Here is a 13768-nt window from a genome sequence, read left to right as displayed (position 1 = left end):
ACATAAAAGGATATTGGTTTTCATGCTCGAACTAGTCTGAAGCCAGAGGTGGGATTCAGCTGGTTCAGGCGAATTGGTTGCTAAAATTCTGCACAGTTTGGTGAACTGGATAATCCCACCACTGGCTTGCCCCCCGCCTGCTCCTCTCCGCCCTGTCCTGCCCCGACTCTTACAGCCACTCCTTTTCTCACCTCGTCTGCTTTGGCTGCTCGCTTGCCTTGCTAGTTCTTGGCCCTTTTTTGGCCCATTTTTCAAGCTGTTTTTCTTTTCCTGCTTGCCCCCGCTGCTCTCCGGTTCCTTCCCCACTTGCCTTCCTTCGCCCCTGGACTACCATGCAGCGCCGCACCCCAAGAAGAGCTCTGTGTGTGTGTGTGTGTGTGTGTGTACATACACATGCAGTATATATAGTTACCTAATATATCCTTTTGTGTGCTTATGCACACTCTATACTATCTAATGTGTATGTACCCATATGGCATATATACATAGGATTAAATAGTGTACTTTGGATGTTCAGTAGTAGCAAATAAATAAGAGAGGGAGATTGTATCTTGTTGAGGCTTTTGAGGTGAGTGGCCGGGAGGTGGGGCTGGATGTGATGAGTGACGCTGAGTTGGCCACGACCACCCAGTCACATGACCACCCGGCCATGCCTACCCAGCCAGTCATTAGGGCAGGGAACCGTCCCATTTGAATCCCACCACTGCGTGAAGCACTGTTCCTTGAAATGTGGCCTCAAAAACTAAATATGGTCCCCTGAAAAAAAACATATAATAGTGAAATCTCTGTCTGAAAAGATTTACAACCGAGGAATCCTGTCTTTCTAAAAGACAAAGCACCCAACAGATTGGAAGTGGCTGGGGCGAAAGCTCTTGTCACCTCTTATCTCTGCATAATAGAAGGGTAAACTTGGATGTCCTGGTGCAAGAAACATGGGTTTCATGGGCTACCAAGCTTTTAAAGATACATGATTTGTTTTACGACATCGTAGGATCTAAGCAATACGGTAGACGTGTTTATGAAGCTATAGGCAATAAGATCACAAATAGAATATCTGTCAGAATCTGCCCCGTGCATCGGTTTTCCAAATAAGAAAAGGTAAAGGCCTACACTCTATCAGTCTTATTTCTGCATTTTTACTGGTCTTCCATTTTATCAGTGCTAGTGCTAGTGAAGTTCAATTTGAGAGCAAGCTGCTTTTTACTGTATTCAGGCTGGACTTCTATGAGATAAGAGAAATAATACAGTTTTCTAAGACTGTCTAGTTGAACTAAATGCTCTTCACTACACCAAGAGTTCTTACCGTTAAGCCATTTAGAGTTGTACTGTGCTGTTCTAAGTGGTGGGATGTTTCCAAGGCTGCGATAAATGGCTGGATCCCGTCCAGAAAAGTCAATGACTGTAGCAGCATACAGTTCTCCCTGGGATGTGATCACAGCTGTTGAGTTGTGCCGGGGGTCGTAAGGACAGCGAGCTACCCCATTTATTTTTTCAATTATTTTGCTAAGATTTCCTACCTGTATTTCAAAAAAAGAAGTCAGAAGATAAAACAATGAGGCTAGTGACAAAACAAAAACAAAAACAAAACCCATGCTAACCAAACAAAACATTCATAAAATCTCACTTTACTGTTAACCCTGGAAGATGCTATATGTACTCAGGACAAGAACTATGATAAAAGGATTTTAATGATCTGCCATGGTGTAGCACACTACATCTCTATCCTTGCATAGAGTTAATTATGTTTTTATTTTTAATATAAGCACAACCAGGATCTAAGGGGCATGGCAGGGAAAATAGTCCTTCAGATGTTACTGAACAACTTCCAGCGGCATTCGTTATTAGCAATTTGGGTGAAGTAACAGAACTCTGTAGTTCAGTGGCATCTGGAAAGTCCAAGGTTCCCCATCTATAAGGATTCTCAGGCAAAGTATTATTGTCCTAAAAACATCTATTCCATTGCTATTTCTGGTTCTCCACTTTCTATGTCATATCTTCATCTTCTCAAAATGGTCCAATGTATAGACTGTAGTTCACCCATTTTAGTTCTTCATTCATACATTGAAGTTGAAGCTCATATTTCGTATGGAAGATTTTAGCTAACTCTGAAATTCCATTGAAATGAGGAAAGGATGCGTGTCTTTCAGGCAGGGCTCTGAAGAAAATCCTATCCTGGAGATACACTCAATTACTCCAAGTATGCAAGACTGCTTCTGGAGACCCTGGGACACACAGAGGAAGGACCTTACTGATGATCACAAAGCTCTGGATTTAACCCAGAAACAACTAGAAGCAAGTTCCATTACATATTCCTTTTATGGAATCCTACATTTTGAATTTAGTTTAGTTTTTTATTCACTTTAAATATTTGTCCAGAGTATTTTGGACCAAGAGTAGTTTTTAGCATTTTCCAGAGCATCTCCCAAGCAGCTCTATACAACAGTACGGACATGATAAAGTAATGAATACAGATGTAATTTTTAGTAGCAAGTAGAACTAGCCCACCTGCTTATATTGCAAAAAAAGTAAACCGCAGGATGCTGGCACCTGGATAATCCAACTACAAACCTGGACTATTTACAATTTTTTAATTAATTGCAGCTAGTCAATAATTGCAACTAGTCCTCTTTGTATTGTAACATATGCTGCCCTTTGTTATTACTTTTTCCTTGTTCTCTCTTATAGTTGTGCCTATTAAATTCAATTAATGCAACACTAACATCGTATCTCATCTCTAGTGTGATTTATAAGGAGCAGGGCGTCCTTTATCATACTTCCACTCTTATTCTCTGGCACATCCTGAAAAGGGAAGGGTACAATTTACCTGTCTGCTGGAACATACTGGTGAAAAAGCATTTGTGCCACAAGTGAAAACCTTCTTGCCATAAACAATGAGAACACGAACATAGTTCTGGCATTCCTCCTAAAGCAAAAACAAGAAAAGATACTTTACAGAAAGATGGCCAATCTAAGCTGACACTTGTTAAGAGTTTAGTTCCAAGCAAAGATATCAAATAGTAACTGATCTGTTTCTGGGATCTGCTGCTAATCTGGGAATGGAGCATTCTGAAGAACACTGTAAATATTTCTATAGCTTAGTAGTTTCTAGAGGTGTTCTAGCTCTGAAAAAAAAAAGCTTGTTTTATTCAGAATGCCACATCCAGAATATCTCCAACTGTTTTTAGTTTGGATGACTTACTTCCAGCAACCACTTCTGTGCCACTGAGTAGCATGCTTTGGGGAGAAATGGAATATTCCAGAGTTCTCTAGCATGCTCTGTTGCTGCATTCAAGAATTCTGCATATCCTCCATTTCACACTCTGTTGTAAATATCATGCTACAGTAACACAGATGAGGATGTCTCTATACCAGTGATGGTAAACCTATGGCACATGTGCTGGAATTGGCATGCAGAGCCATCTCTCCGGGCATGCTAGCCATCGTCCGTTGCTCTTCTGGGTTTCGGCGTGCCAGTCAGCTGTCTTCACACGCATGGGAGCGCTGGAAACCAGAAGAGCAATTCCCCGGCAAACATGCTAAATTCAAGACAGATACGTCCAAAATTATGTATTGGACTTTCCCCAAGTTGGGTAAAGTAATTTACTGTAGAAAAGATCAAGGTCACTCACTGATTTTTGAGTGTTGTCTTTCATAAAAATATACTTTAAATTTATTAATCTCCCCCCCCCTCATTATTTTAATTCTAGTAATCCCAAATGTTTTAGAACACACAAATATGATATAACTAAATGTTAAATACCATTCAAATCTCACCCCACCCCATTTATTTAGATTATTTTTTTTAAAAAAATACATAACATAGCATGCAACACACAGAATAAATACAATTTGATAGATTCAGACTGCCCTCTTTTTCAAGGGTTGAACCAGTTGAAGAGAAAGCACTTGCAAGGAACACTGAATTACAATTAAGAAAATTCAGATTGCAATGTATGTAAAGCTAAAGGTAAATATAAAATAAATCTTTGCTGCAGCATTTGTTACAAATTCACTATTGAGCAATCCAGGAAAATTCATTTTCATAAAACTTAGAATCCACTTGCAGTACATTATGTAAAAGAGAACTGGGCTATTGGCAAAACTATTAGGAAAACTCAGAGTCCCTCTCTGAGGGAAATGTGTGGATAAGAAGTGTGAAATATAAATAAAATAAATAAACATAAATCTGAAACATCACATGATCCAATCACCAGAGAAGGGAAATCACCCTATTTCATTCAGTATGATCAGTCTTTTTTTTCAAACGATTTATTTTACAGAAATTTAATAAATCTCCAAATATAAGAAGCATAACACTGGTAAAACTGCATAATCAAAAACACTCCAATTACTATCTACAGAGACTTCCTATCCAACCCATAAATTATAGCAGCTTTTGTATCATTTTTATTCTCTATCATTTTGGAGAAATTACCTGGTTGATTAAAACTATAACTTACTGTTTTTCCCTCTGGGCTATCTTATAAAGAAATGTCAACAACTTTGATTGCAGTTATACAATGGGTCAGAGGTTTGGTTTTGTCTTGTTTAAATACCTCTCGCTTGAAATAACTACGGTCTATGGATTTCTATTTGTACAGCTTCTGGGGAAAAGGAGTTAAGTTTGATATATATTCAGGAAACGTAACTTGTTCAAATTATCTTATGTTCAATTTCTTTCTCATTATCTGGAGATTGTAAATGGCCACCAACAAGTGATTGCAGCTGAAGAATCACCTCTTCCAGAAGGTCAAAAACATTGTTTCCAGTTTCCCACCACAGAAGCTTGCATAAGAGCAAGCAATTCTTGAAAAACATTATAGTATTGGGGGAGTTTGTTACTACACAACCACTCCAAACCACCCTGCAGGCAGAGAAAGCTCCTTCCATAATTACAGATATCACAACTTCCTTTCATTTATGAAATGGGAATCATTTCACTGAAACATAAACCATATTAAATGCTACACGTGTGGCTTACAAACAAAATGTCAGATGTCCTTGTTGTTTGGGGATATATTTTATAAAGGAAGCTAAGACACTCAATTGAGCAGATAGCAGAATGTGAACTGTCAGAGTTGGCCTGGGGAGCACACAGAATGAGTGTGTCAAGATCACAGTGTTCCTTGGAAAGGTTCACATGGTTTACTTTTCATTTCCATTATGTCTTGATCAGATATACTGGGATCAGATCTGAAATTTATCTCAGCCTGGAAGCAAAGCTTCAATACATTATCTTTCAGAAAAAAGATAAGCTGTCGTTTATTCTATACAGAACTAGCAACTAAAGCAATGACAAACAAAAGTATATCCGCTTGGAGCTGAGTTTTGTGATCTCATCTGGTTAATTCTCCAACAACCACACTGCAAGTGGCGTAACTCATCAGAATCTGGAAAGTTTGGTCTTTTCTCTCCGTTGTAGTCATATGCTCCCTGCAAATTGTCTTTTACATAGGCAGAAAATAAAAATACAACTCTCTAATAGTAATCAACAGTAACTAATTTCCTACTGTCCTACTGTCCTAGACTTCTGAATGTTGCATTTGTCCTGTTTAAATAGCAATGATTAATTGCTAATTAAAGAAAATTGCTGACGCTCCACAATATTCTAAACATTCACTTCTATGAAAACAGCTTTAGCCTGGCTTGAGTTTAGACTATTCATAAATAGTTCAAGTCTATGACTTAGAATGTACACCATGTTCCCCAACCTTTCCGGTTTGCAGCCCGGTGTGTGTGGGGGGGAGGTGGCGAAGAGGGAATGGTTTTGTGTGAGGGGCAGGCATGTATGCACACAGCTTCATTTATGTAAGCGGCGGGTGCATGTGCCCGCTACTCATGCGAGACTGTGAGTGCTGGTGCCTGCTGTTCATGTGAGTGGGGCTGAACACGGGTGTGCTGGCCCGCTGCTCATATGGCCCGGTTGCAAATAGCCCGTGGCCCGGTAGTGACCCCTGCCATATACTATATATATCAGGAATTGGCTGGCACTTGATTTAAATGCTTGCCTAGCTGAGTATAGCCAACAATACCCATTTAACTTATATACACAATGTTACTTATGATTTGCTGGATAGCTGTCAAGATTGTTTTTCCACTTCAAGAAAAGAGATTTGCCATAAATATTTAGACGGCACTGGCATGGAGATACAGATCTTATGAAAACAATTTACAACACTTCTTCAAATTTAAGGAATAAAATGGACAGAGACAAAATCAGAAATTTAGTTTAAAAATCAAACCAAAGTCATGGTCAATTTTCAAAATTAAAAATCTGATTTATTTGGCTTAGACAGTTCATATTTAAATAGATCCCTGGAACATAATGGAGCACGGTGTGAAATCCCTCACAGGTATATGTTATATCTTTCAAACAGTGGTGAATTTCAAATTTTTTTACTACCGGTTCTGTGGGTGTATCTCGGTGGGCGTGGCATTGCTTGGTGGGCATTGCTTGGTGGGCGTGGCAAGGGAAGGATACCATTCTCCATTCCCTCCCCACTCCAGGGGAAGGTTACTGCAAAATCCCCATTTCTTCCCGATCAGCTGGGACTCCAGAGGCAGAGTTTGATGGGGGCGGGGCCAGTCAGAATTTTTACTACCGATTCTCTGAATTACTCAAAATTTCCACTACCGGTTCCCCAGAACTGATCAGAACCTATTGAAACTCATCTCTGCTTTCAAACCTATGTATAATTTAATGCATCTGATGAAATGAACTCAAGAAAATAAGTGCGTTAGAGCCATGGTGGCGCAGTAGTTTGAAAGCAGTCTTGCAGGATAATTCTGCTGCCTGCTAGCTGCATTCAGTTCGGCAGTTCGATTCTTACCGACTCAAGGTTGACTCAGCTTTCCATCCTTCTGAGGTCAGTAAAATGAGGACCCACATTGTTGGGTGTAATGTGACTCCATAAACTGCTTAGAAAGGGCTGTAAAGCCCTGTGAAATGGTATATAAGTGCTACTGCTATATGTATTAATAAATTGGCTGGTCTTTGGACTGCCATAAGAATTTGCTGAGGATATCTTCTGCCGAGTCCCACTAATTTTAATTTTTCTTCTGTAAACAAGACATTTTGTAAATTAGTAGCATTCAATTTATTGGAGAATCCTTCTGCAAACAGGACCTTGATAAAACATAATTAAGAATTGCAAGGCACTTTCTCACCACTGCCTATTTAACTAATAACAAGAAAACTAACAAGCCACTTATATAACTATTTTATGCCCTTTGGACCTCTGAACTATGTAGTTCAGTACTGTCTGATGGCTCATCAGGACTTTAGAAAGATGTATTAAGAAGCAAATAATGGGAATTTACTATTCTTTTTCTTTGTTCTCTCTAAAGGAAAGTATAACAAATTGCTCTTCCCATCTTTGTTCAATCTCAAGACAGCCAATTAGAGAAGAGGGTATCTCCAAGCACTTTCTTTTAAGAATGAGTCACCTCATAGCACTGTAGCATCCTAATAAATGCCAACTAATTCCTAGGAGAAGAATGATGTTACTGAGTTGGGCACGGATTGTATTTTCACTTCCAGTAGTGTCTGGTCAGTGTCAGGATGGCTAAAAAAGGATCCTATCTTTGGGTCCTATATTCTCTATTCCATAGGTTCCTTTGCGGCATTGAAAAATGCAACAAAATATAGATGACTAATGGATTGGTTGGCACATTGGTTGAAGAAGACATTAGAAAGTCATTGCCACTCTGGTTAAAGTCCACAGACAAATGCCACTTTATTAATTCAGATATTGGTACCACATTTTTAGACCAGGTGTCTAAAGTTCTCACAGCTCACCCAAGCAAACTTCTTATCTTTCTAGGACACGGCACTGCTGCCATGATTACTGCAACTGTATATAAAGGTAATGAACTAAAAGTGGTTAGTATTATTCTTGAGAAAAGAGACAGTCATGGGTTCCATGCTGGACTTGCATTGTTTGGATGATGGCACTTTCAATGGGATCTTGGGGATGACTCATTGTTTGAGATCAGATACCATTAAGGGTTTTCTACTAACATCTCAGAAAGAAGAAGCAGCAACAATATACCTAGAGCTGTATGACAAAACAGGAAAGATGGTAGTTGCAGCATTGTGAGTAAGACTGTGTTCCTTTGTATCTAAACACAGTGCCAAGACACATATAAAGGAGGATGGGCTTGAATTGCAGTGCGATGATCACCATTTTATGATCAATGTATATTATTGAGCATAATTTCCAGAGTTAGTTAGAAGTCTAGCTGTGTGTCTAAGACAGAGGTCTTCAAACTTGGCAGTTTTAAGACTTATGGACTTCAACTCCCAGAATTCTCCAGCATAGCATAGCTAGCTGGAGAATTCTGGGAGTTGAAGTCCACAAGTCTTAAAGCTGCCAAGTTTGAGGACCCTTGGTCTACAAACTGAGGAGACAGACTATGTTCCACTGTTTTTTCGAAGTAAATTAATTCAGGAATGAAGAGACAACTTTAATATATTTGTGGTTGTCTGTCATAATTTTCTTTTTGGGTATTGTGCAGGCTGGAAAACACTGTTATTAACATGTTCTCGGCAGAGATGGGTTTAAGCAGGTTCTGACCAGTTCTGGAGAACCGGTAGTGGAAATTTTGAGTAGTTCAGAGAGCAGGTAGTAAAAATTTTGACTGATCCTGCCCTTATCTATTCTCTGCCTACTGAGTCCCAACTGATAGGGAGGAAATGGGGTTTTTGCAGTAACCTTCCCCTAGATTGGGGAGGGAATGGAGATTTTACAGTATCCTTCTCATGCCACACCCACCAAGTCATGCCACGGCCACAGAACCGGTAGTAAAAAAATTTGAAACCCACCACTGGTTCTCGGACGTTTATGTTTATTTTTTCAGACCAACAATTTTATTAATCAGTTTTAGGTAGCTCTCAAAAGATATAGATGGATTCACCCCTTTTTTTCTTCTATTTTCTTTATGCTTTATTGTTAAAGCTTACAAGCAGGGTGTTGTTGTTTTTTAGGAAAGCAGAGACTACAGGTTGTATTCCACCTTGATAAAATAATGACTGAAATGTAAACATTTGGAAAACAAAGAAGATAAGAACGGACTTATCTTGACTTGTTAAGGCAGAGGACATTTTGTTTTGTTGTCATTCTTGCTGTCGTTCAAACTCTGCTTTGAAATAGTTCAATCTTAGCCACTGAGGTTTTTTTTAATGGTAAGGTGGTTTTGAATTTGGGGTGCAACTTACTGAAAATTTTCCTTTTTGGGTTAACCTATAAAAGAGGCATCTGATTTTTACTGAAGAAAGATCCAAGAGGCTTGAATGTGGAAACATCAGTAATACGTCCATCAGAAGATCTTGCGGAGAATCCATTCAAGTGTCAACTAGGCAGAGATGTTACGCCATGCAACTTCAAATGGCTCATTTCATGGAAACAAAGGTGCAGTTTCAACAGATTTGATTCAAATCAAGGAACTGTATTCTGTGAACCTTGTAACTTTTCTGAACCAGAAGTGAAGCACTAGAAAAGGAACCATTGCTTGGATGGGCACCATGGCAATTTAAATCCAGAAGCATGCTTCCTTGAAATTATGGTAAAACCAAACCAACCCTTAATCTGAAATATGAACTAAACCCTGCAAGTAGATTTTGCTAGCACTCATCTATCTCTCAGAAATCCATTGCTCTTAGTCTGCTCCAAAAAATTGGAGATCAACTTTGATTTCCACGAAAACACTCCTAAAATACTATAAACCAGAATCTGAAAATGTGCCACTAAAAAGTTACACATATTTTACCTTTTTGTTATAATATCATCCTTTTAAACACCTCGTACCGCACGTTTCCAGGTGGAAATTCCCCATAAATAATTACATGAAATCATTAACGTTAACAATGGCGGTGTTCATACATATGGAGAAGTAGATAGGAGACTTACCTCAGTTTTTCCTTTACTTTGACATGATCTCCTGGTGTCTTCATCTGAGCCCCATTCTGTTGCCTAGGGAACCAAAAGAAGCACTATGAACCTTGGGGTCAGGCCTCCTTTGGAGTTACAGTAACATTTAAAAGGGAACCATGCAGGCCAGTTTCCTGTGATAGATCTGTTGCTTTCTTATGTTCTCTTGTGAAGTACAAAGGAAAGGCAGCAGATGAGAAATCAACCCTCTAGGGACCAAGGTAGCAAATGTAGGAATATAGGGAAAATAATTATTATATTTTCATGTAAATGTAAATACCATGTAGTCATAGATCAATGACAGTAATTGGGACTGAAATTTCCATTGCTAAGCAATGTGATCATAAAATGCAATGTCATATGCCCACATTACTTAGTGACAACACTCTGGCAGTCCCCAATGCTAGCTCAAGGGTCATTAAGCAAGGACTTTCTCACAGCTTCTTCCTGCTGGGTTCCAACAGCTGAAGTCAGTGGGGAAGTGGCAGAAAATTGCAAGTTATAGGTGGATTATAACAAGTAGCTAAGCAGCTTCTGCCAGGTAGGGAAAGATACATGGGGGTGCACAAAGGGCTGGCTTGAGGTGGCTGCTTCTGGGTGGGGGAGGGTGTGAAAATGTGTTCAAGAAGCTAGTGCACCATAAGGTGAGGACAATGGAGTATGGGGTCCCTACTGCAGAGAGTGGGATTGCGTGAAACCATGATAGTTGGTAGTCACAGAAATTATGCAAGATGAACTGATTAACATTCTCCAAGTCAGTTCTTCCCAAACAGAGAGCATCTATAAACTAAGTTTGGTCTATCTTTGTATCCTCATTGGGACAAATAAGTGGTGTATAATGTACGTGTGTGTTTAAGAAAAATAATTTAGGAAGAGTTAGGGTTCTCTCATTCAAACTCAGACTAATAAGTGGTCTCAGTGACTACTATTTGTTTTAATTTGAACAAATGAGAATCATAATCATAAATCTCTTCCCTATCACATCTAATTCAACTCTCAACCAAATTCAGTGTTGACTCATGTTCAGTTAGCAAAAATAACTGCAACTGAGTTTTATGAAGTTATACACCTATTTAGTTTCATTAATTTTAGATTGAAAAAAATCCTAACAACTGACTGATGTATACACATTACCTAATACAGATTATATGTCACAGACAGAATCTGATAAAACAAACCCAGTTGTTAGAATCACTTATTCGTCAGTCATTTAGGGATATCCTCTACACCTCCTGAATGCTGCAGCTTGCAGCACCAATTATATTTTTCTCTTCAATACATTCAATACATTTGCTTTCAATTTTACAGGACTAATTTTTTTAAAAAAAGCTTATGGCTGCATTCATTTCAAATTTTCCAAGCATCTCACAGGATAGTAAATCAGGAACTCCATCAGTTTTTGACCTAAAAACTCCATATAAGGTATTCCAAGCTAACAAGAAATGACAGATCAAGGTCACTCAATTAAAATTAAATTATTTTTAAGTGTTACTAGTTTCTCCAGACTTGTACCCATGACTTGTTAGGTTAAAGTAACTTTTTGACCCATCCAACACAACGCTATAAGCTCTGGCTATTTTTATGGCAAAAAATAATTATCACTTTCAACAATTTAAAAATTATGAAGCTGGCAAGTAGGAAAATAATTAGCTGAGTAATCAAGAATTTCTCTCGGAGTTAAAATGCATTACTGCATATAATAATCTCAAAGGAAGATCAGAAAAATTTAAAAAGTGCTGATTGAAAACATATAAATAGTCTAAAATTTTGTTTGCGTGTGGTTGTGTGTACATATTTTCCCCACCCCACCGAAAGCCAATTGGGCATCTTTGGACCTGTCATTCTCTCTTGGCCCCAGGAAGAAAGCAATGACAAACCATTTCCAAAAATGTGGCCAAGAGCACTGCTTAGCTTGTCTAGGTAATTGCCAGGAGTCAAAGTTTACTTGCAAGACACAAACATTTATTACAAATTATGAATTTTCTTTGCATATCTTTCTCTCCATTTATTATTTGCCACATACAGAGGTATATTGAAAACTGCTCACTCAGCAGCAGTACTTATTATTGAAATAGATTGAAATACCTAGCTAGCCACACAGTTGATTGAGCTTTCTACCAGTGTTTAAATACCGTTGTCATTCTAGGACCTCATCTCCTAAAAGAGCTATAAGATAAAATCTGCAATTATGAGAAATTCTGAATAAGGTAGATAGATGGCCAACCATCTGGATTCACCTCTATATAATCTGAAAGTAGAATCACAATAAATAAAAATCATTCATTCAATGATCATTCAAAGTTGGACAGCACTGAATGAGGAAATTTATGGCCAGTTCTCAGAGTTATTTTCCAAAGCACAAGAAAGTGAGACAAGAAAATGGATGGAAACTAATCAAGGAGAGAAGCAACATGGAATTAAGGAGAAACTTTCTAACAGTGAGGACAATTAACCAATGGAACAGCTTGCCTTCAGAAGTTGTAGGTGCTTCATCACTGGAGATTTTTAAGAAGAGACTGGACAACCACCTATCTGAAATGGCATAGGGTCTTAAGCTTGAGCAAGGGGTTGGACTAGAAGACCTCCAAGGTCCCTTCCCGCTGTATTCTAATTAGTTATGGTTGTCCCAGCACCCCATGGTCATGTTATCACCATTTGTGAATTTTACTGCTGGCTTCTAACAAGCGAAGTCATTGGGGAAGCCAGCAGGAGATTGCAAATGGCGATTATGTGAAAACACATCTAACAGCAGCATAGGATTTGCCTAATGACCAACTGGAATTGCTGGAACAACAGTTATAACTCGGCACAATCATGTGACATCATCTTTACAACCACATCACTTAACGTCAGAGTTCTTAATCCCAATTACTGCTATTAACCAAGGACTACCTGTAATATTAAGAGTGTCACTTATTAATGAAATTTTTAAAAAATGTAAAAATTTGTCCCAGTCTTATAAAATCAAAAATCTGTCATCCATGTTAGAAGAACTGAAATAAGCTTAAGAGCATTGTCTGCAATGCTCTCCTCTATATTCACCATAGGGATTCTGCTCTACAATCACCATAGGGATTCAGATGCAGCTAATGGAACTTCATAATGACTGTTTAGAGCTTTATGAGCAACACATTAATGAGCACAATCATTATATAGACCTGGTGAGAGGAACTTTCTCAGTCATTCTGATCCTAGAAAAAGACACCAACAGTGAGCATGAACATCTCAAGAGGAAGTTCAAGATAACATACCAAGTGTTTAGAATTAAATCATTCCATGGAACATCTTCAACTGTTAATTAATAATTTAAAAACAGTGAAAATCCCTCCTGAGAGACAAATAGATCCACAAAGAAGGATGGCAAGGGGTGATTGAGTTAGTTACAGAAAGAAACTCCTTTCTCTTCTGGAAAATGATTGCTCCAATTTTTAGGGAAATCTTGAACAAATCCTGTATCAGTTCCCAGGACAAGTTTGGCAGAATTAGGTTGTCAAATTCAGGCAATCGCTCACAGTGAACTTATTCCTGACACTCTTCTGGCCACCAATTTCTTCTAAAATAGTCAAATGGATTAAAATCTTAAAGAACACAAAGGCTCCAGGCAACGTGTCTCCTATTTAAATTACTTAAAACCAAATGGGTTCAGTAGCCATGTTTTTCTCTATCCTTCTTTACTAAAATTGACAAGTCATATGTCCAAGGACTGGCTATTGTCACAATAATCCCAATACACACACAGACACACAGACAGACAGACAGACAGACAGACAGACAGACAGTCACAGAGAGAGAGAGAGAGAGAGAGAAAGAGAGAGAGGACCCAACTAACTACAGCTGCA

The 13768-nt window shown here is 38.6% G+C and overlaps 1 protein-coding gene across 10 annotated transcripts in view; it reads right to left on the bottom strand.

The window, feature by feature from the left end:
• SEMA5B (semaphorin 5B) overlaps positions 1 to 13768 on the bottom strand; it is a 578355-nt gene that overhangs the window by 118573 nt on the left and 446014 nt on the right. For all 10 annotated transcript variants that reach the window (XM_058195316.1, XM_058195280.1, XM_058195269.1 and 7 more), the window contains 3 exons: positions 9909 to 9971; positions 2825 to 2923; positions 1304 to 1517 (listed from right to left, as the gene is read on the bottom strand). In XM_058195316.1, coding sequence (XP_058051299.1) covers positions 1304 to 1517; positions 2825 to 2923; positions 9909 to 9971 — 376 coding nt within the window. The remainder of the gene's footprint in view (positions 1 to 1303; positions 1518 to 2824; positions 2924 to 9908; positions 9972 to 13768) is intronic.

This window comes from Ahaetulla prasina, chromosome 1 (assembly GCF_028640845.1).
Source record: "Ahaetulla prasina isolate Xishuangbanna chromosome 1, ASM2864084v1, whole genome shotgun sequence".
Classification (NCBI taxonomy): Eukaryota; Metazoa; Chordata; class Lepidosauria; order Squamata; family Colubridae; genus Ahaetulla; species Ahaetulla prasina.
The sequence above is the reverse complement of the archived record's forward strand: the minus strand, read 5'-3'. Positions and strand labels throughout refer to the sequence as shown.